The sequence below is a fragment of the Aptenodytes forsteri genome, unplaced genomic scaffold (assembly GCF_000699145.1).
Source record: "Aptenodytes forsteri isolate BGI_AS27 unplaced genomic scaffold, ASM69914v1 Scaffold20, whole genome shotgun sequence".
Taxonomy (NCBI): domain Eukaryota; kingdom Metazoa; phylum Chordata; class Aves; order Sphenisciformes; family Spheniscidae; genus Aptenodytes; species Aptenodytes forsteri.
The window spans coordinates 2,440,179-2,463,445 of NW_008795523.1; the positions used below are offsets into that span (position 1 = coordinate 2,440,179).

Sequence of the window (23,267 nt, forward strand, 5' to 3'; positions counted from 1 at the left end):
TTAAACCACAACACTGAAACACTCTTTTTGCTCTCTGTACTATCCTGGGATCTACGTTTTTCTCCTGTTTTATTTTGAGCTGCATTTTTTTCCTCTCTGAAAGTTCCAGTGAACCTGTTTCAGAGCAGATTGCAAATGGCCTCCTCATGCAAAAGAAGGATCACACAGCTGGAAGAGCACAGTTGCCTAAGCACATGATACTGCTACATGCACAGAGTAGTAAAGAATGTGTTTTTTCTTTGGTGGTTACAGTGAACTTTAATCACTTAAATGAAGAGATCAGAGAGAAACGTGATCTTCCTTAGTACTTGTTCTGTAATCATTGATTCCAAAATCAAGTATCTCTCTAGAGGCTAGTAACTCTCTACATATTAATAGCATGTGATATAAATGGCTGAGTTAAACTAAATCATTACTTTGTCAACTATTTCTGACTGTAGAAGTTTGATTGCAAAGAAAATTTCCTCCTTTGTTACTTTAAGATGGAAAAACTGGCCAGCTGGGTGGACAGATGGAAACTTCTATGGATTTTTCTGTCTGTCCTTCTTCCTTTGCATTATTTCAATACTGGAAAGTATTACCCTCTGCCGATGGCAAAATATCCTTGTTTGCACAGAGGTATCGACCAAGTTTTTTTTGAGGGAGGTTGTTTGTCTATTATTAGTTAACTGTTCCCAGGTTCAAGTTTATGTAGTTGAAGTGGAAGTAGACGAAGTAGGAATACAATGGCATAGCCCCATTGCCAAGTTATTAAATGGAAAGATGTTGTTTGTACAGACACCTGTACACCAGATGCTTCTGAGGTCCTTCAGCATTTTAGGTGATAAGTTTGTAAAACCTGCAAAATGTAAAGTCTTACCGTGAAAAATGAGCTTGCTGCAAAGTAATACTGGTAGTATAGCATGGGTGTTCTTAGTGTGATGTTGTAGGCAACATTAGTATTGGAAATGTTGATGCTTTCTTCACAGGTAGAGTTCTTTTGTGAACTCTATAAACCAGAAATTCTAATACGGGAACAAGAAGTCTCTGTGGGAAGAGTGCATCTCACGAAGAAACAAACCCAGGCTCTCACTGTACAAAGGTAGAATATCTTGTAGTTTCCATGTGAATTGAAATTTTTTATGGTGGAATAGAATAGATTGGAAGTCACAGGATTAAAAAAATGCAGATTGGATATTCTCACTCTAATGGAAGGAATGTGATGAGTTCTTCTCTTGTGATCTGAGTTTTACCTTATGTATCTTTACGGCTGTCTGCATCGTACTTCTGGCAGCCAAAGCATGGAGATTTTCAGCTTCTTTTGAACTAGCGTTTCTTCAAAGCAGTGTGCATCCACAGCTGTCACAATAAGATTTTGATGAATCTATCTTTGTAAAGGGAGATTTTTGTAGTATGTGGCACTAACTCCACTGGCCAGGAAGTTCTTTGGAAACCCTGAATTTCTAGGTTGTATCTTGAGAAAAATAAGAATCTTACAAGGGTATCTTGGAACTAATTTTTTCCAAACCTATATTTTCAATAATTAAAAAAAAAATCCTAAATTCAGTCACTCATCAAAAAAAAAACCCCTAAAGGTAAAATTGAAATGAGGTCCTTGATAAATCTTGGGTTTGAGTTGCTTCCTTTGTTTTTTCAGAGCAAAACAAACCTTTGCTGCCACACGGCCATCTGCAGTATTGATTGAACAGCTTGCAGTTTGTGTTGTCAAAGGAGAGCCTGTGCTTTTGGTTGGTGAAACAGGAACTGGCAAAACCTCAACTGTTCAGTACCTTGCTCATATTACAGGTAAATAAAGTGTGAGGACCTTAACTTACACGAAGATGAGTTAAAAAACAACAAACAAAGAAAAAAAAACCCCAAAAGTTGATGGTGCTTTCTATTTCTGTTTCAAGGACACCATTTGAGGGTTGTCAACATGAACCAACAAAGTGACACAGCAGATCTACTAGGGGGGTGAGTCACTGACTGCTGTTTTGTCTGTTCTGCATAACAAATTGGCAGTATCAGAACAAGCTTCTAATGCAAGTATAGTTGTGTTGTCAAAGAATTGTTTCATAGTAGCATAAATGTCTTGAGAAACGTGTTTGCATGCAGAAACCTTGTCCTTGCTGAAGAACAGAGGCAGTTTCACTGAATTGTGTGCACATCTGTATGTGATGAAGTCATTTAAAAGCACAACCCAATGTCTCTTTAAAAATGGCTAAGCTGTTCAATATAAATACTATATAATATTCACTGGACATACTGGTTGGTAGTGGTAAAAATATTTTACTTATCAGGGTGGTCCTGTCTTTATAAAATTGCCTTGTAAGGTGCATTTAAATATGTGCAATTTTACTTCACTCATTAGTTGAGTAAAAAATTATGGAAACTAGGGTTCCTTCATGCACAATACCGTTGTTTCAGTAACTGGTTTTGTTAGTTTGTAGATGCTAGTTCCTGTTCCTGTGTCACAAATAAGTAACTACTCTTTTGCTTCTCTTCAGTTACAAGCCTGTGGATAACAAGCTGATCTGGCTACCTCTGCGAGAGTCTTTTGAAGAACTCTTCTCTCAGACGTTTTCTAGAAAGAAAAATCAGACATTCCTGGGACACATTCAGACCTGCTACAGGCAGAAACGTTGGCATGATCTGCTAAAACTAATGCAGCATATTCATAAATCTGCTATTAATAAGGAAGCAAAAGAAAATGCATCTGGTGAGAATTCAGACTGATCAAACACACATAATTAGCGGTGAACCATTGCAGAGAGTATATAAATAGTGATGAATTTCTTGTTTGTTGATTTTGGGGTTTGGTTTGTTGTTGTTTTTTTTTCCTTTCATCCCTCTTTATTACTTTCTTCTGGTTTTGAAAAATGCAATCTCTGTCTAAAACAAGACATTCAAAATACTGTTAGAATAGTGTTTTGTTTTTCCTTTCTAATCCATCACTGTTGTTAGCGATGTCTGACAGAGTGAAGGTTAACTTGTCTGACCTATGGCGCCCTTGACATCTGATCTCCACTCAGCACTTACTTGTTTTCTGTGTTGGTGAACAGTCCTAGTTTTTTGTGTGGCAGTCTTCCATATGAATGCATTCATACTTTCTTTCAGTCCTGGAACCTCATTAGGTCTCACAAATATATCCTATTTTAAAAACAAAGCAAAACAACAACAGCAAAAAAAAACCCAAACCCAAAGTAGTAGCTCTCTTAGGGTAGTAATGACTTTAAAAGCTTGCTAAGAGCTTGCTGATGACTTTGGTTTCACTGTCAGTGATGCTGACTTGCCTAGTTCTTTACTTTGTTTCATTGTGGTTTTGTCTCCAAATAACAGTTTTTCTTGTTTCATACTTCACAACCCATTTGGGACAGAGGCAATATCGATACTTTGCCTTGCATGGAGTGGTTTCTGGTTCTAGACCTGCTGAACAAGTGAAGTTGTAGCTTTCATTCAGTATGGGCCACGTAAACTTAATTATGAACCTTGTCTCCCCTTTTCTTTTAACTGGTTCTTCTGAATATGCATATATTAAAATAAAAGCCCACAAATGTAAAAAAAATAAGGTTTTAAAGACCCCTTGTTGCAAGTATTGACAATCCTAAAATAAAGACAAGCCGAAATCTGTAACTTGCAAAGCTAGCAACTTAAGTAACTATGATGCTATATATACCACAGTCTGTGACTTTAAACAAATAGCTGAAATAAGTGCAGTAGTAAATAATGTCATAACTGATAACCAACCGTATTTTTACTGATACTGAAGTCTTCATTGTTAATCTGTTCTGTCATAAGGTTTGTAAATTTGGTTTTATTTTTCTGAGATGCCTCTTTCTGTTTCTGTGCATTGGAGAGTAGTAACAGTCATATTGGAACCAAGTGAATTGCCAGTATAAGTATTTGTTCCTAAGCTAGGACATACTGGAATGAATAGCAAATCATCTGTACCCATATGTCAATAGCGTTCAGCTAAACTAAAAAAAAAAAAAAATTTTTTTTTTTTAAATTTATGAGATGTCATCTGTAGAACTTGAATGTTTTCATTGCTCAGCCAAGCTTACTCTTGTATCTGTGCTTGAAACAGCTTGATTAAAATACTGTTGTTAAACATTTTTTTGTGCTATTGTTCTGATGGTACAAGCTTAAATTTGTTTTGCTTACAGGCTCACCACTGAAGGAAAAGTGGGAGGCATTTGGTCTTAAACTGAATCATGCTCATCAACAGATGAAAATGACAGAAAACGCTCTTCTCTTTGCATTTGTTGAGGTATTTAGAGATTTACATTTTGATGCTAGGAAGAATAAGGAGGAGCATTTAAAAGACTTTGCAATCAGTATTATAAAATAACTTCCTGGCAAGAATCTTGCTGTGAAGTAAAACTTGTTCCATGATAACTCTATGGAAGGCAGCGTGCTACTTAAAGGAGGCGGTGGTTGGATGGGGGGTGGGGTGGTAATACATTAATTTAATAGGAATTAGGACTGGTATGATAAAAGAATATCAGCAGTATGTCATATCACCTTTTCAAGTGTATGAGATTAGAAAAAATATCTTGACCAGTCTCCAGTAGGACATGCTCCTGCCTGGGGATTCCTGTGAAGGATTTAATATTAAGAACCTGTGCTGTTTATCTAGAAGTGACTTTTTGAAATGTTTCAAACTCGTGGTATAATACTCTAATGACATTAAGTGTGATTAGGGGAAACTATGATGGTTTATGCATGTTTGTTCCTTGTCACCCTGTGAGTCTGAACATATGCTCTCAAATTTTATGTAAAGTGTGTAAAATATTGACCAGTCCTCTTTCTAAAAAATGACTATATAAATAGTTGGAGAACCTTTGACTTAAGTATAATTTTAATTAATAAGTTATAGTTCCCTGAGGAACATAATATTGCTTGTGTCTTTGTTTGGATTTCTTTAGATTAACTGTCTTTATTCTCATAGTGGTGTCAGTGAAGTTTATGCACCACAGTGATGGATGTCACTGACAGGCAGCATTGCACAAATACAAGAGCTTAATTCTGTTATGTCTGAGCCAGTCTAGATGATGACTGTCTGACTTCTGTGACTTGTGAAATACTGCTCTCCCTCAATAACAGCAATTAAAACTGCTATTGCTGTAAAAGGTCTGGAATTGCCGTTTGTCTAATCAACCCATGGACTGCAAACCAAGTATTTCCAGTATACAGATGCTTTAGTTGATGTATCACTGCTGGTGATGCGATTAACAAATTGATCTTATTTTTAGGGTACTCTGGCACAAGCAGTCAAAAAAGGAGAGTGGATTTTATTGGATGAGATTAACTTGGCTGCAGCAGAGACTTTAGAGTGTCTGAGTGGTTTATTGGAAGGCTCATCTGGGTCGCTGGTGTTACTAGATAGAGGAGATACAGGTACTATTTCTGTGCTTGCTTTTCTTGCTATCCAGTCTGTTCAATTCCCTATCCTATATGGCTCAAAATAAGTTGAGAACATTTACCATTAAAATGAATGTGTGCAGAAGAAAATAACGTGTTCTTTCTAGACTTCATACTTTTATGCAAGAAGTGGGAGTTTTAATTCACTGTGGCTCAGGAGATTTCAGGATGCAGAAATTGTGGTAGCTTTTGTGTCTTTGGATTCTACAAGGAGCAGATCTCTCTAGTAGCCTTCGTAAGCATTGCTGTCTCTAAAGACTCTTCAGGGAGTGTCTTTATGTTTTTTTATAAAGTTGAGGTAGCTTGATGGCTAAGGGCATGGGACATGAGGTTTAGTTGCTACTGTAGTAATCGTCTTTCACTGATCTTTAGAATATTTGTTCTCCAGCTAGAAATACATGGACAAGGCCTTTGATTTTTCTGAGTCCTTCTTGTGGGTTGACCCCAGTCAGTAGCTAAGCACCCATACAGCTGCTCACTCACTCTTTCCACCCCACCACCCCGCAGCAGGATAGGGGAGAGAATAGGAAGAGCAAAAGCAAGAAAATTTATGTGAAACAAGTGATGCAAAAGCAGTCAGTAACCAGCTCCCACAAGCAGACCAAAGTCCAGCCAGTCTCTAAGCAATAGCCACCTTGGAAGACAAAAATCACCACCCGTTCTTCCTCTACTCCAGTTCTTATTGCTGAGCACTATATGGTAGGGAATATAGCTTTGGCCAGTTTGGGTCAGCTGTCCCAACAGTGCCCTCTCCCAACATTTTGCTCACTCCCAGCCTAGTCACTGGGGGAAGGAGGGCAGAATGGGGAAAAAGAGAAAGCCTTGATGTTGTGTCAGCACAATTCAACAATAGCCAAAACACTGATGGGCTCTCAACAGCATGGTAGGGGCTGCTGTGAAGAAAGTTAACTCCTTCCCAGCCAGACCCAGTACAGACCTAAAAGTAAAAAAATGCAATTGCTGGTTATTGTTTTCTGGAGCTCCAGGTCGAGACAAATGTTGCATGTGCTTCCTAGGCTGGGTTTTCTTCCTGGCCGAGGGAAGCACTGCCCATTGTTCTGAAAGAGACCCAAGGAGTTCCAAGTTTAGGGCTTATACATTTTTTTGAAATATTCAGTGTTGTTAAAACATCCTGCTACGCACAAATAAAAGTCAAAGTTTCACTTGCCTGTGGCGGTTGTAAAGATGCAGAGAAACTTATAAAATTACACGGGGTTATTCTCTGAAAATGTTTCACCCTGGCATTTTAAGAAAATGTAGTAGTGCAGTAATAGAAAACTGACTTAGAAGAAGTATACCTCATTTAAGATAAGTATCCTGGATTTAGCATTAACCTTATGTCTCTTATTTCTGTTTTCCTTTAGAGCCTCTTGTCCGTCACTCTGATTTTCGCTTGTTTGCATGCATGAATCCAGCTACAGATGTTGGAAAGAGAAATCTTCCTCCAGGAATAAGAAACAGGTAGGAAATAATGATTCTGTGTCAAAACACTTAGTCAATGTCTTTTTCAGAGTTTAACTAGCTTCACAAGTTGACCCAGTGAAGAATGCCTTATTTGAAGCCCAAGGATATAAGGCTGAACTCAAATTAACTTCCTGTGAGAGGTACTTTCAACATCACAGTGAAGGTTTTTAATGAAATAGCATCAGGAAAATACTCCTGTAAAGTAGCTGAGCATAAACAGATGGTCTAGCAGTCGTGTAGAGTGTTGTCACTGGGGGCAGGGGAATGATCATTCTTTACAATTTAGCTGTCAGTGCCTGGGAATGCTACTGCAGCAGTGTATGTTCCTGATGGGGATAATAAAGACAAGTGCTTTGTGTCTGTTTAGCAGCCTTTCTCTTGGTAACTCAGAAGTGTTGATGATCCTTGCAAAAAGCTGTATATCCAGCCTTGTTCACTCAGAAGGAAGGTGGTTTGCATGGTGGAGTAGATGTATGATAGTCAATATCTGATGTCAAACATTTAAGCTGCGGCCAGGAGATTGGAGTTGTGGCAAATCCATTCTTCAGTACTACTTGTTCCTGAATGCAAAGATCTTTTGCTTGTGTTTGATGCAGTTTCCCTCATGCGTGCCAAAAGTCACATGTGTAGTCCCTTACCAGAGTCATAAACACTGTGCAAGACTGTAGAGATGCACTTACTATATGTAACTAGTTATTTGCAGTTATTAGTGGCAAAGTAAGGTTTTATTGCTATTAGCTCCCTGGCTTAGTAGTGGAAGGAAAGAAAGTGAGTCTAATACAGAAGAAAGGAGACTTCAGCTTCAGCATAGCTTGTAAGTTTAAGTGAATTTATATTTGCATTTGCCAAAAATATCCACCCCTCTGAAGTTAATGGTATTGCTCAGTTGTTTTGGGTTTGCTGTGGTGTGTCCTGAGCTATTGTTTGCAGTTGTAATGCATGGTATAGAAGGGCTGCAGACTTGCATTGGGTGTTGAATGTGAATATGCTGGGCTAACTAACGGTTAGAAAATATGTTCATTAACTAGAGCTGCCAGTGTAGTGTACCAAATGTGAAATGCTGTTGACATATTTAGAGATACTCAGAACTTCACTGAGTACATGTTTTGCTGCTAATTTCCCTTTGCTTATTGTCAAGTTTTCTCATTTTATCGTTGCTGAGCTGGATATCTGTAAAAGTAGAAAACAACCTGGATATGCTAGTTCTGGCTATGCTAGTCAATACAAAATTAGAATAAATGATATCTCGTAAGTGTTCACTTTTTAAAATAGAGATCATTAGAGAGTTGACTTTGAAAAGTGCTCCTGCCGTGTCAGTGCTCCAGTGTTCAGGCCATAATGTTTGGATATCTATTGCAAATTGTTTAAAATTTTGATTTTCAAAAATACAGTCCCATAGTTCATTTTCAGTCTACTAAGTTAAAGTAATTCAGATAAATTACTTAGAAATAAGGTATTACTAATACTTCCTTTTTAATTACTCTGGTTCTTGAGTCTATCTTTAGGTAGTTTGACAAGTCAGTATTCTGCTGCTTACAAAATGTTAAATGTTATATACCACGAGAATCATATATAATGTGATTTTTTATTTTTTTTTTTTTTAATATTGTCAGATGTCTGAGTGTTATGGATTGATTTGATTCTTGTAGGTTTACCGAACTTTATGTAGAAGAATTGAGAAATGAAGGAGACTTGCAAATTCTTATCATGGATTATCTGAGAGGCTTGAATGTGAACAAAAATACAGTACAAGGAATTGTGAAGTAAGTTGGTTGTAATGCCTTGAAATCCTTGATGGAATAAGTCACAAAAAGGAAGCGTGTAACTGTAGTCTGCGGTTAGATTGTTTTGGGAAACACTATAATGCTCCCTATGCAGCAGTTTGCATAGCCTTAGGAAATGAAAGAGGGTAGACATCTGTTCTCTTCATTCTGAAAGTTTCTGTACTTGTGTGAAGGAGATTCACTTTTTCTTATTCAGAAATGCTTTCTTGGTGGCACCAGTTAAAAAGCATTGTTGCTGTAGTCCTCTTTTCCCATCTGAGAGACTAAAATGGTTTGTTTCTGTGGATCATACCAATGAAAGTCTTGTGTGTTTATCAAGTTACCTTTCTTTCCCCTAGTTTAAGGTGTATTATCTCACCTGAAGAACTGTTACATGTTTAGAATACTTTGAGTTTGTAGTCATTCTCTGTATATCAAGCTCACTCAAAAATATGGTTCTAAAATACTCTGATTTGCTTCACTGACTATACAGATGGCAGAATTTGGCATGGCTTTCCTAACCTGGAGCTTTTAGAAAAAGTGACAGTTGGAGATAAGCTTAAGTGTTCATACTTTGGATTTAATTCCTTAGAGCAATGCCCTGATCAGTAACAGCACTATGTAACTGGAAGTGGTTTCACTCTATTTTTGCAGCTTTTATTTATCTGTGAGAAAGGAAGCAGAAGCAAAGCTGGTGGATGGAACAGGCCACAGACCTCACTACAGTCTCCGTACACTTTGCAGGGCATTGAGATTTGCAGCGTCTAATCCATGTAGCAGCATACCACGCTCACTGTATGAGGTGATTACCTATGTTGGGGTTTGTTTCAGTGTGTATTCACTACAAATACTGTTTGGGTAAAGGAAAATCCTCTCTTCTAAGTGCAGTATTGGAACAGAAATGATTCTTTAATCTCTACATTTGTTTTCCTAATGATTTTTCATTTTATCACTGAAAATAACTCTTCTTCTTAGGGCTTCTGTTTGAGTTTCCTGACGCAGCTTGACAGAGTTTCTCACCCAGTAGTTCAAAAGCTAATTTGCCAGCATATAGTCTCTGGAAACATCAAAAGCCTTCTCAAGCAGGTAGGTAACTAAGCCTATATAGAGCTGTTTAGTATTCAGAGTAGAATTTATTTTGAGTTGCCGTCTCCTGCCTTTTTCCTCCACATTTCCTTCTCACAGTCCTGTTTTTCATCTTATAAAGATGAGAACGGAAAAAAAACCCCACCTTAATACTGTTTCTTCATAATTTTTTACTTCTGCTTGAAATGCCCATATGTTAGCTAGTTTATTTGTTAATTTGAAAAAATTTGGAAGTCTGAATAATTACAGCATTGTGGAGTGTGGGCAGCTTAATACAGTGACTCCAACTGTAAAGCTTTCACAGGCTTTTGAGGAGCTTTCATAGGCTTTTTATTTTTAGACTCCGAATGCAGAACATATGGATATGAAGCAAACATCTGTGCTTTGTCTCTAATGGGAAAGGAAGAATCTCACTAGTTGTGGGAGCCCAGCATGAGTTTGCATGAGGGACTGGGCTGGTGGGATGGGGAAGCCAGTTGCAAGAGAGATGTGTTTGTTTCAGAGTAAAACTCTTCATATTAGATAAAAAGATAAAAGCCAATTTCCTGCTTGGAAGCATACTTCAAAATTCAGTGCTAGGACTCTTGAGGCATTTTTATCTTCATGGCACTGGCAAAGATTCTGGCTTCATGACTTTGAAATAATCTGGTCAGGCTTTTCCTGTAATTTGCATTCTGTGACAAGGGGACAGTGCTTACTTGCAGGAGTGCTCAGGGATTAATTTAAAATGACTTCTTAAAGATTATGTTGCAGTGGCGTAACAGTAGTTGTCTTCGTTAGCAAATTGAAACTCATTTGTATAATCTGTTATTTCTGTCATGTCTCCTTAGCAAATACCAAAACCCCAAGGAGGGAGATTTATACTTATAGAAGGATACTGGATTTCAGCTGGGGATAAGGAACCTACTGTAGATGAGACTTATGTGCTAACCCCTTCAGTTAAGCTTAATCTGAAAGACATTGCCAGAGTTGTGTCTGCAGGGTATGTCTGTTTCAACTTTTCCATTAAAAAACTAAGTTAAAGATTTGGGTCTTAAGTGTTGGTGCCTGTCTAGCCTTTATTGTTTGGCATGAGTAATGTCCATTTTCCTTCTACTTTATAGTTAACTTTTCATTATACAGTGACTTGAATTTATACATGTATTTCTTGTTTCCTTAAACCATTTTACTGCCATACCTGGTTTTATGTAAATGATAGTCTAGGAAATTGCAGTTAGAATAACCTGCTTATTTCACACTGCCATGTAAAGCTTCATGGGTAGGAGTTAGCATTCAGGGGTAAAGTTACTTATGTTCCCCTATTAGTGTATGATCTTGGATACTCCGAGTGAGTTAAGTAGTGATATTTTGGTAATATAGTTTGGTAATGTAGATCTGTGAAAACTTCAAATAATGTTGATACCTTGTATATGAGAAAGATACGACTCATGCTTCTAAACCACTATTTTGGTTATCCCTTTTAGGACTCATCCAGTACTGATTCAAGGAGAGACCTCTGTTGGTAAAACCAGTTTAATTCGCTGGTTGGCTGCTGCTACTGGGAACCATTGTGTAAGGATTAACAATCATGAGCATACTGACATCCAGGAATATATTGGCTGGTATACATCGGATGCCTCTGGGAAGTTGGTATTTAAGGAAGGTGGGTGGGCATATTATACTTACTGCAAATTCCTGTCTCACTTCACTGCTTTTTTTTTTTTTTTTCTGCCTAACTTGTCTTTTATTACAATGGAGAGATGATCTGTCATAAAGTTAGTTTATTAATGATATCACTTAATATGATATGCATATTAATGATAATCACCTCTGTGAATTTCAGTGAATTCTTAAGAGTTCATGTTTGTCTCATCATACTTGTCATATTGGACATAAAGAAAAGAATTCAACAGCTTAAACAATACTGTTCCTTCCGTCTCTGGATTAGCATTTATACTGAGTGAAAACTGGTTGCGAAAAGTATCTGAATGCATGCTTCTGTTAAATTTAGTTTGTCAGATTTTTCACTAGAACTTTTTCTGTTCCCTCCAAGGCATCCTCATAGATGCAATGAGAAAGGGTTACTGGATTGTTCTAGATGAACTGAATTTGGCTCCCACTGATGTTCTGGAGGCTCTCAACCGTTTGTTGGATGATAACAGGGAGCTGTTCATTACTGAGACCCAGGAAGTTGTCAAAGCTCACCCTCGCTTCATGCTGTTTGCTACACAGAATCCTCCCGGACTCTATGGTGGCAGAAAGGTCTGTATAATCTCTTCCTTTGAGTAGCTACAACTCTACGGAATGAATCGCCCTTGTACATAGAAGTGTGATGTGAAAAGTTTCTGATGCATAGCACAGAATTAACATGAAACTCTCAAGAGGTAGAGAATTGAGGTGGCTGTGGGCTAACTTTCAGTACAGCTGGGTTCTGTTTAGGTTAATTGCTTGTTTTGCAAATTTCTAATTCATTTTGAGTAGTTGAGATTTAAGTGCTTTACTGAACTGGAGTTCATGTATGTTATATTTGACTCAGCATTTCTTGCTCAAGAGCACTGGAGAAGAGACTTGACTTAGGCTATTGATGTCCATTTTGTACTGGTTTTGGCTGGGGTAGAGTTAACTTTCTTCATAGTGACTGGTATGGTGCTATGTTTTGGATTTGTGACAAAAACAGTGTTGATAACACAGGGATGTCTTAGCTATTGCTGAGCAGTGCTTGCACAGAGTCAAGGCCTTTTCTGCTTCTCACAGTGCCCTGCCAGTGAGTAGGCTGGGGGTGCACAAGAAGCTGGGAGGTGACACAGCCGGGACAGCTGACCCCAACTGACAAAAGGGATATTCCATACCATATACCGTCATGCTCAGCAATAAAAACGGGGGGGACAAGGAGGAAGAGGGGGATGTTCCGTGTTTGTTTCCCCAAATAACTGTTGCGTATGATGAAGCCCTGATTTCCTGGAAATGGCTGAACACCTGCCCGCTGATGAGAAGTGGTGAATGAATTCTTATTTTGCTTTGCTTGTGCATGAACCTTTTGCTTTCCCTATGAAACTGTCTTTATCTCAACCCCTGAGTTTTCTCACTTTTACCCTTCTGATTCTTTCCCCCATCCCACTGTAGGGGGAGTGAGCAAGTGGCTGTTTGGTGCTTAGCTGCCAGCTGGGGTTAAAACACAACACGTTTTAAAGCTCTTGTCCTCATCTAGGCTGCCTCTTATGCTTTCTTTCAATGTTTATAAGTATGTGCTAATCCGTATGCTATGACATCCTTTGGATGTGTAGGGGAAGATATATAACATGAGGAATATCAAAGGAAAAAGTTCAAGCAATAGTATGTTCTCATATTTTAGGTTTTGTCCAGAGCCTTCAGAAATCGTTTTGTGGAACTGCATTTTGATGAACTGCCAAGTGCTGAATTGGAAACCATCCTGCACAAGCGATGCAGTTTGCCACCTTCTTATTGCAGCAAGCTTGTCAAAGTCATGTTAGACCTGCAAGTATGAGAGTCTTTCTTCTTGTTGTAGAAGGCATGCAAACATTTCAGCGCAAAGTAATAGAAATTCCTTTTGAGGGGGAGGTGTTGCTAACTGGCAAATATTTGAAAACCTAAACCATAATTGATGGAAGGGAACCCACCAAAGTACTTAGTTCAGTGGTTAAGATAGAGAATAGGGAAGGTGATGTCAGATTTGAGAGAAAGCTAGCAGCAAAAAAATTAATAACCAAAGGCCTTGGGATTTGGTGTGTAGAATAATCCCTTGCTCTGGATCCAAAGTACAGTATTGGATTTGTAGCTGTCTGTGGGTCATGCTAGGTTTGGTATTATTTTTAAGCAATAATTTTGGATGTGTTCGGACACTATTGTGTTTAACAGACATTTAACGCTTAGTATGTAGCTAAAACTATCTTGTATTTAAAAGCAATTGCAGCAGCACAAACCAGAGCATGCTTCAACGTACTAACATAGGTTTTGGTGTAGAACCTAATCTTTTGCTTGGATTTTGTTTTATTCCAGGTACCTATTTTCTTCGTAGTATTTTTATTTATTATCATCTATATTATTTTGTTCCTGGTACCTATCAAATACCTGCTTAAAGGTAATTTGAGTTTGGGAGTTGTGACTGTACTAGACTTTCTTTCCATATGGTTTGTTTGAAGAAGCGTCACATTAGAGAGCTCTGATTAGCTTTGCTTTAAGTATTTGGACAGGTTCATGAAAAAATGGCTCATGTTTTGTTCTTATGACAGTCTTACCGCAGAGGTTCAACAGTGTTTGCTGGGAAGCACGGGTTCATTACCCTGCGGGATCTGTTTCGTTGGGCTGAAAGGTACAGACTGGCAGAACAGCTGGAGAAGGAGTATGACTGGCTTCAGCACTTAGCAAATGATGGTGAGCCCTGCTACCTCAGGCTTTTAGAGTGTCTGTAGAATTACTTTCCAGCTCTAGTTCTTAAGTATAAATTTTTGTCACTGATTAACCAGGTAGTAATTGCTTTCTCTCTTCCTCTGTTTTATAGGTTTTATGCTTCTAGCAGGCAGAGTCAGGAAACAGGAGGAGGTGGATGTTATTCAGAGTGTCCTTGAAAAACACTTCAAGAAAAAAATATATCCTGAGTCTCTCTTCTCAGGGGAAAGTGTCAAAAAGCTACTGGGTGAGTTTCCTAGATGGACCACACTGGTAGTTCTCTAGATGTGACTGCAGCTGATGGATTGCTTTGTGTTGTGCAGCTAAATCCTCCACGCAGATGTCAGTGATGGACAGAGATTTTAACCATATTGTCTGGACTCAAGGGATGAGGAGACTTGCCATTTTGGTGGGACGAGCCTTGGAGTTTGGTGAACCAGTACTGCTGGTGGGAGACACTGGGTAATCTTGCTTTTTATGATGCAGTTCTTTGTAGTGCTGCAGCAGCCACTGAGTCAGACACAAAATGATCGTGTGAGCTTCAGTGCTTCTTTGATCTGGGACATTTAAGCCTCTGTCACGGCAGACTTGCAACTGTTGTTTTTCACAGTTCCCTTTTGAGGGGAAGCAATTGCATCTCTTTCAGCACAAGTCTTTAATGGGATTATCTGCATTATGTGTAACTACATAGAAATTATATAGAAAGTAGTGAAATTGAGATCAGCTGACTTCTGTCCCCACTTTTCACAAGGTGCCCTGTAGAATCTTACTGTACCTCACTGGAGAGGCTGCTCTTGGGGAATTGTGACATTTTTCTGTTTGAGAGCACATTTGCTTTACATGTCTTAAGAGCTTGAATATAGCCTTGCTACTACTTCTCCCCACCACCACTGCCCTGCCTCGTATGCTGTAAAGGAGGTCGTGGAAGTAGATGCTGTCTGCTCCTGTGCTGGTTATAAATTTGGGGAGGAAATTTTTGTAGGAGAGAAGGGAAGAAAAACGCAAGAGAAGGGAGAAGTAAAATTATTTAGGTAATAAATGAGAACTCTAGGTACTGAGCAGTTTATTCCCTCAGACTTAGGCTTGGTCTAAACACGTAGCATCTCCAGTTTAGTGAAATGTCAGGCTAGTTGAGTACCTGTAAGGGCAGGCTGAAATAAATTTGACTTTGAACCTGCAGAAATCCATCAATGCAGATATTGATTTAAAATTAATTAAAGGCATCTTGTGCAAGTCAGCAACAGTTGTTGTGCCAAAAATAGCTTCACTTTGCATACATTTCTTTCAAGGAAAGGAGCAGAAGGAAATTTGCATGCTGGGCCTTTGCCTCATAGCTCTTCAATGAAAGTATGAATCCTGTCGAAAGTGAGCTGTGGTTGTTTTTTTTTTTTATTCTTCCCTTTCAATTAAATTACTTTGTTGCAGGTGTGGTAAAACTACCATTTGTCAGATCTTCGCAGCATTAACAAATCAGAAGCTATACTCAGTGAATTGCCACTTGCATATGGAGACTTCAGACTTCCTGGGAGGACTGCGACCAGTCAGACAGAGGTCAAAAGACCAGGTTTGTCTTGCATCGATAGTAGTTTGGGTAGTGAGACTGTGGAAGCAAAAAGTAACAATTGTGAAAAGTCATTAATTTAATTTTCCATTTCTTAGGAGGAATCTGATGGTTCTAGACTCTTTGAGTGGTGCGATGGACCTCTTGTTTTAGCAATGAAAGAGGAGGGTTTTTTTCTCCTTGATGAGATTTCTTTAGCTGATGATTCTGTACTAGAGCGACTTAACAGGTATGTCTTAAATGTGTTAGTATTAAGTATCCTCAATGTGTCTATTCATTACACAAACATGAGCAGGGTAAATCTAGCTTTTTAGGCACATTTGTTTCCTGGCCTGGGAGAGCTGCTCTCTTAATCATGTAGTTCTTGCTGAAAGAATGAATGACCCAAATAGCTCTAGCCCTTTTCATGTTTCAACTTCTGTGCCAGTTTGCTTTGTTTTTCTGATTGTCATCCATGTGACAGAGGTGCTAGTTTTAATCATAGTAATTCTTAGACAATTTTTGCTGTTTGAAATTCTAATTACAGATAGGAGGAAAGATAGTAAGGTAAGACAAGATGAAACTGCCTTGTCTTGCCCAAGTCTTACCTGGAAAAAGAAAAGGTACTTCAATTGAAAAGCAGCTATGTATATGTTTGCTTGACATGTATTGGTACACTGATTATGTTGGTTTTGAATGCTTTGGTTAGTGCCATTTATTTTCCATTTGGCTTTATAGTACTGCTGCAGAGTGATCTGCACTCAAATTGCTATATCTGTTTCATGGACAAAAATAAGATGATGAAAGGATTCACTTTATTCAATAGCTTATGTCCCTGGATGAAGAAATTAAGAACATAAACCCTAGTTTAGTTGAAACAGTTTATACAATACCTAAAGACAGTTTACAGCATGAGTCAAGATGGAAAATAAATCTACAAGTAAAATCATAGAGTCATAGAATACCAGGTTCGAAGGGACCTCAAGGATCATCTGATCCAACCTTTCTTGGCAAAAGTATGGTCTAGACAAGATGGCCCAGCACCCTGTCCAGCCAAATCTTAAGTGTCCAACGTTGGGGAATCCACCACTTCCCTGGGGAGATTATTCTAATGGCTGCTTGTTCTCATTGTGAAAAATTTTCCTCTTGTGTCCAATCGGAATCTTCCCAGGAGTAACTTTTACCCATTACCCCTCGTCTTATCCATGTGACTCCCTGTAAAAAGGGAGTCTCCATCTTCTTTGTAGCCACCCTTTAAATACTGGAACATGGTGATAAGGTCTCCCCTAAGCCTTCTTTTCTCAAGGCTGAACAAACCCAGTTCTCTCAGCCTTTCCTCATACGGCAGGCTTCCCAGTCCTTTGATCATCTTTGTGAGTCTTCTCTGGACCCCCCCCAGCCTGTCCACATCTTTTTTTGTATAGCAGGGACCAAAACTGAACACAGTATTCCAGGTGTGGCCTGATAAACGCCGAGTAGAGTGGGATAATGACTTCTTTATCTCTGTTGGTCATGCCCTTGTTGATGCAACCCAGCATCCTGTTGGCTTTCTTTGCCGCAGCAGCACACTGTTCCCTCATACTGAGCTTGTTGTCTACCAGTACCCCCACGTCCCTTTCCACAGAGCTGCTTCCCAGCCAGGTAGATCCCAGCCTGTGCTGCACTCCTGGATTATGTTTTCCCAGGTGCAAGACCTCACACTCGTCCTTGTTGAACTTCATAAGGTTCTTGTTAGCCCACCCTTGCAGCCTATCCAGGTCTTCCTGCAGGGTGGCTCTCCCTTTCGAAGTGTCCAATTCCCCACTCAGTTTGGTATCATCTGCAAACTTAATCAGGGTACACTTGATCCCATCATCCAGATCACTTATGAAGATATTAAACAGTGTTGGGCCCAATATTGATCCCTGGGGGACCCCACTTTTGACAGGTTGCCAGTTCAAAAAGGAGCTATTTACCACCACCCTCTGGGTGCGGCCTGTCAGCCAGTTCCCCACCTACCGCACGGACCACTTGTCTAGACCGTAACGCATCAGTTTCTCTAGGAGGAGGCTGTGGGAAACTGTATTGAAAGCCTTGGAGAAATCCAGGTAGACAATGTCCACCGCTCACCCCACGTCAACTGAGCAGGTTATTTTGTCGTAGAGGGCGGTCAGGTTTGTCAAGCACGATTTGCCCTTGGTGAATCCGTGCTGGCTTTTCCCAATCACGTGCTTCATTTGACTTGTGATAGCCCCCAGGAGATTTGTTCCATAACTTCCCAATGGTCTGAAGTAAGACTGATGGGCCTATAATTTCCTGGATACTCCTTTAAGCCCTTCTTGTAGATGGGTGTGACATTAGCCTTCTTCCAGTCTTCTGGGATGTTCCCCAATCTCCACGACATCTCAAAGATTATGGAGAGTGGCCTCGCAGCAATGTCAGCCAGCTCTCTTAATACCCTCAGGTGGATACTGTCAGGGCCCATCAATTTGTAGGGGTCAAGCTCCTCTGTAATAGTACATACCAACTCTTGCTTCACTGATGGTGGGTCTGTGTTTGCATTAACCTGGATTTCTGTTTCCAAGGCCTGGGACCCAGCAGTGCTGGTAAAGACAGAGATGAAGAAAGTGTTGAGAACCTCTGCTTTTTCAGCGTTGTTGGTGACTAATGCACCTCTCCTGTTTAACAGTGGGCCAGTATTTTCCTTCTGTTTCTGCTCGTTGTTTAGGTACCTGAAGAATCCTTTCTTGTAGTTTTTGGCATCTCTGGCCAATTTCAATTCGAGCTGAGCTTTTGCTTTTCTAACTGTATCTCTGCACGCCCTGGCAATGCCCTTGTACTGCTCAATGGGTATTTGTCTGCTTTTCTATCCCTGGGACACTTCTCTTTTGGTTTTGAGCAGACTCAGAAACTCACAGTTAAGTCAAGGGGGTCCCTTGCTTCGCCTTCTTCCCTTACCTGTAAAGGTGATGAACTGTTTTTGTGCTTCTAGGAGAGTGTTTTTGAAAAACTCCCAGCACTTGCTAGCTCCTTTATCCTCCATGGAAGCTTCCCACGGAATCCCTCCCAGTTGAGCTCTGAGCAAGCTGAAGTTTACTTTTCTAAAATCTAAAACCTTTGTGTTAGTACTAACCTTCAGCGTGCTCGGCAGGATCCCAAACTCGACAATATTGTGATCGCTGCAGCCAAGGCTATCACTAACTGAGATACTACAAAGCAGGTTTTCTTGGTTTGTGAGTAGCAAGTCCAGCAGTGCCTCATTCCTGGTTGGCACATCTAACATTTGTATGAGGAAGCAGTCCTCTACGCATTCCAGGAACTTGATGGATGACATGTGAGCTGTTGTATTGTTCTTCAACAAATGTCTGGGTAGTTGAAGTCACCCATAAGAACCAGGTTTTGTTGACCCAAAGCTTGCTTAAGTGACCCAAATACTGCTTCATTGGCCTTACTGTTTTGGTTTGGAGGTTGGTAGCAGATGCCTACTGTAAGATCCCCCTTGGAGACAGCCCTCTGATCTTGACTCGGAGGCATTCGATAGGGCTTCCACAATCGCCATAGTTGACTTCTATACATTCAAGGTTCTCCTTAACATAAGAGCGCAACTCCTCTTCCTCTTCTTTCTTGCCTGTCTTTATGAAACAGCCTATAGCCATCCATCACGATCCTTCAGTCATGTGAATTGTCCCGACATGTTTCAGTTATTCCTGTGATATCGTAACTTTCAAATCTCCAGTTTACCATCTGCAATATTAATATTTTCAGCCTATCAGTGAGCTCTTGAAAATGATGCATCTTGTCAAATACCAGAAACAAAACTAGTTATTTCCCTCTCTTTGTGTGTGTAAAAGTTCATAAAATATAATTTCATTATCTGCTTGCAGCAGTATCCCTCATTTTAGTCATTCCATTTAGAGCACAAGTCTTCTGAGGAGCGGCTGAGGGAACTGGGGTTGTTTAGCCTGGAGAAAAGGAGGCTGAGGGGAGACTTTATCGCTCTCTACAACTACCTGAAAGGAGGTTGTAGTGAGGTGGGTGTCGGTCTCTTCTTCCAAGTAACAAATGATAGGCCAAGAGGAAACGGCCTCAAGTTGCACCAGAGGAGGTTTAGATTGGATATTAGGAAAAATGTCTTCACCGAAAGGGTTGTCAGGCATTGGAAGTGGTTGAGTCACCATCCCTGGAGGTATTTAAAAGACGTGTAGATGTGGCGCTTAGGGACATGGTTTAGTGGTGGACTTGGCAGTGCTAGGTTTACAGTTGGACTCGATGATCTTAAAGGTCTTTTCCAACCTAAATGATTCTATGATTACTCATTATATTGAGGTGATTAACAGCTATTTTTTCCACCATATCCAAACTGTCACTGTTACAAGCTGTTTTTTTTTTTTCCTCACTGTATCAGTGCAGCTATCATTCTTTCATAAAGTTCAGTTAACCTCTTTGTTTTGGCAGTGATACTGAGCAGTGTCTTTCTAAAGGGGTAACAGCTCAAACTTTTACAGCTTTTAGTGTACACTAAAGTACAGCTAATAAAACAAACAAACAAGCAAAACCTCAAAAAAACAAAAATCTACTAGAATGCTTCTCAGATGTATAGTCTGTCAGCTTGAAGACTGGTTCTTTATCTAGCTCCTATGAATATAAATTTTGCTATTGCTTTTGTAAAAAGAGAGCTGTGAGATGTATGCTTTTATTAGACAAGTCTTTTGACAGATCATTTGACCTGAACCTTATCAACAAGGTTTGGGTAGAGTTTCCTTCTGAAAATCAGAAATGTTCTCAATTAGGGAGGATGAACAGATTTTTTTTTTTTTTAATGTAATACAAATTCTGGGGCAATGGAAGTTTAAGCAGGCCAATTCATGTGATTTTCATTTTTAAGTGACCTTTTGAAGTGTGGAATGAAATCTAAATTAAACGATTTTTTTTTTCCCCAACCTTCTCTTTAGTGTTCTTGAAGCTGAAAAAACATTAGTACTTGCGGAAAAAGGTGGTCAAGATGATGAGGATAACGAGGTAGAACTATTAGTTGCAGGCAAGAAATTTCGTATCCTTGCGACCATGAACCCAGGAGGTGACTTTGGGAAAAAGGAGGTAAATGTCAAAGCAACTGGAAGTACAACATACATCTTCTGGTCTTAGCTCTTACGTGATTGGAGGTCCAATGCAAAAATGTGTCACGCCAATTCTGGCATCCAGTGCTTCCTAGTAGGCATCTGCCTTATCGCTCTAAAGGAGTATTAGAATGTATCTGTTTTCCATCAGTTCTGTGTGCTATCATTTTGACAATATAAGTCAATACTCAGCAGAATGGCAAAGAAAACTTCAGGCCTCTAAATACGCTAGGTAGGCTTGATATGTAGAATACTTCAAGTACAGGAAATGTGGCTCGTGAAGCAAGTAAATCCAGCTCTAACATGAGTCTGGAGTAGTGTGAAGTTGCATAATAGATTATTCTCCCTAATGCTGTTCAGAAAGTGACAGTTAGAGGTCATCTTGTCATTCTCAGTGAATATGAACATCACATCCCAAAAGACCTTTCTCATTAAATGAAAAAAAATCTGTTTCTGAAGTTTGGCTTTAAGTAACTTAAGACAGGTTAAAAAACCAAAAAACAAACCAAAAAACTTCTAAGCAGTGTTGGGAGCTAGGACTAAAAAAAAGAGCTATAAGCTCTTTTACCCAAAAGACGATGGATACTCCATTTAAAGTGGTTTCTACAGTACAGAACAACTGATTGTAAAACCATGTGTTTAAAGGGGGTTTATTTCTGCATTGCATTTCTGCTAATGATTTTTGCTTGACTAATTCAGCCAGAGGAAGAGAGGAATTACAGAAATGAGTTGTAATTGAAGGCAGATTTCCACGTGGTAGTTTGCTTCTGTAAGCAAAGGGAGATTACATAGCCATTGTTTGATACATGATGTCCTAGAATGAAATGGAGCTTTGGTGCTTGCGAACCAGCTCAGTTTCTTCCCATATTCTTTTGAACTTTCTCATTTATCAGCCACTTCCTGCATTGATGCCACTACTAGAAATCTTAAAATCCACATTATCTCGAAGATTTTTGTTACAAAGTGGCCCTGTCAAAATTAGAAGGAACGGTCTAGCTTGGTCACTTTATTTATTGTTTGCAGGTACTGTGGCTACAAGGCTATCAGTTAACTGCAACCTTAAGTAATATGGTGTAATATAAATTGAATTGCTATGTCATTCTGCTTGTTTGCAGCTTTCTCCTGCATTGCGCAACAGATTTACAGAAATATGGTGTCCACAAAGCAATGGCCGTGATGATTTGATACAAATTGTAAAACACAATCTTCATCTAGGATTGTCTCTGGGTGGAATAAACCATCAAGGTGGGTATTTCTCTGTGTGTTGGTATTCAAACTTTGTTAAGAAAAAAATTAGTCTGGAGGCTGCTAAACTTTCCTCAGAATTTACACCACTGTGTCCCTTTTTCTTGTAAGTACCTCTCTTTCTGAGGACAGTTTATGAAATATTTTGGGCTTTGTTCTTCCCTCATTATGTATGTTATATGGCTAGCCAGAAGTAAGATCAAGGCTGTAGTTACTTCACCATCCAGGTAGTTGAATTATCCCCAGCCCTTCAGTGCTCAATCTTAGTTTCAGTGTTAGGTGTTGAAAGAACTGGCACTTCATTTTCTGCCTGCAGCTTCACTGTTAATATTAATCACTTGATTCTGTCTTGTTACTTGAATTTAAAAGGATCTGTAATGACAGCACAGGCATGGACTTACTCTTCAGTTATCCTGCCTGTTAGGATATGGAGTACCCATCCACGTTTCTCAGTAGGTACAGCTGTACCTACTGTAGTGATGCTTATTATACAACAATGTAGTAGATGTGACCAATAAAATTATCTGATAACTCCATCGATTTTTATTTTTTTTTTTTTTTTTTTTTACCCTCTTTTCAGGGGCAGACATAGCAGAGCTCATGATGGACTTTGTTGAATGGCTGACTAATCAAGAGTTTGGTCGTCAGTGTATTCTCAGTGTGCGAGATGTCTTGTCATGGGTTAATTTTATGAATGTCATGGTAGAGGATGAAGAGTCGAATTCTGCCAAGGAATATAGCCTTCTTTACATTTCTCCAATTATGTCTTTTATCCATGCTGCATGTTTGGTATACATTGATGGAATAGGATCAGGTAAGTCTTCAGTGCTCATTTGGTAGCAGAAAATATGACAGTATATATTTATATTGATATTTTTGAGTAGAACGCAAACAAAATGTTTTGGGGCGGCATGGAACTCTTCTGGGAGAAGTTTTTACTTCCATTTAACAATATTCTATACTTCATATGCCTTTTTTGTGTTTCAGTAGCAAGAGTTTGAATAATACAACAAGCTTAAGTAAATTAGAGGTAGTAATAATAATATTACAAAAGTTAGCACACAAATTAAGAAAGCCTGTGGTTTTTATTGAGTCTTCTGAGCTGATATAGTGCTTAATTACATGTTCCACCCCACGTGTCAGCATCTGCGCGTGCTAGCCTCTATCAAGTGCATAGCTCAGAATGCATCTTTGCATGTGTGGCCACTGGCCCAGCTGATAAATAGGAGATATAGGAGTGGGGAAAAAGTGAAAAGCCACAAGAAATGCGGGGAAAAAAGGCCT

General features: G+C 39.3%; 1 protein-coding gene across 1 annotated transcript in view; it reads left to right on the forward strand.

Moving 5' to 3' along the window:
- MDN1 (midasin AAA ATPase 1) overlaps positions 1-23,267 on the forward strand; it is a 111,535-nt gene that overhangs the window by 19,859 nt on the left and 68,409 nt on the right. The window contains exons 14-35 of the mRNA XM_009281958.1: positions 969-1,081; positions 1,637-1,785; positions 1,893-1,953; positions 2,487-2,698; positions 4,146-4,249; positions 5,235-5,379; positions 6,768-6,864; positions 8,517-8,630; positions 9,285-9,432; positions 9,606-9,716; positions 10,547-10,698; positions 11,180-11,358; positions 11,749-11,957; positions 13,048-13,194; positions 13,946-14,087; positions 14,215-14,349; positions 14,426-14,564; positions 15,528-15,666; positions 15,762-15,892; positions 20,574-20,718; positions 21,854-21,983; positions 22,564-22,797. Coding sequence (XP_009280233.1) covers positions 969-1,081; positions 1,637-1,785; positions 1,893-1,953; positions 2,487-2,698; positions 4,146-4,249; positions 5,235-5,379; positions 6,768-6,864; positions 8,517-8,630; positions 9,285-9,432; positions 9,606-9,716; positions 10,547-10,698; positions 11,180-11,358; positions 11,749-11,957; positions 13,048-13,194; positions 13,946-14,087; positions 14,215-14,349; positions 14,426-14,564; positions 15,528-15,666; positions 15,762-15,892; positions 20,574-20,718; positions 21,854-21,983; positions 22,564-22,797 — 3,136 coding nt within the window. The remainder of the gene's footprint in view (positions 1-968; positions 1,082-1,636; positions 1,786-1,892; positions 1,954-2,486; positions 2,699-4,145; positions 4,250-5,234; positions 5,380-6,767; positions 6,865-8,516; positions 8,631-9,284; positions 9,433-9,605; positions 9,717-10,546; positions 10,699-11,179; positions 11,359-11,748; positions 11,958-13,047; positions 13,195-13,945; positions 14,088-14,214; positions 14,350-14,425; positions 14,565-15,527; positions 15,667-15,761; positions 15,893-20,573; positions 20,719-21,853; positions 21,984-22,563; positions 22,798-23,267) is intronic.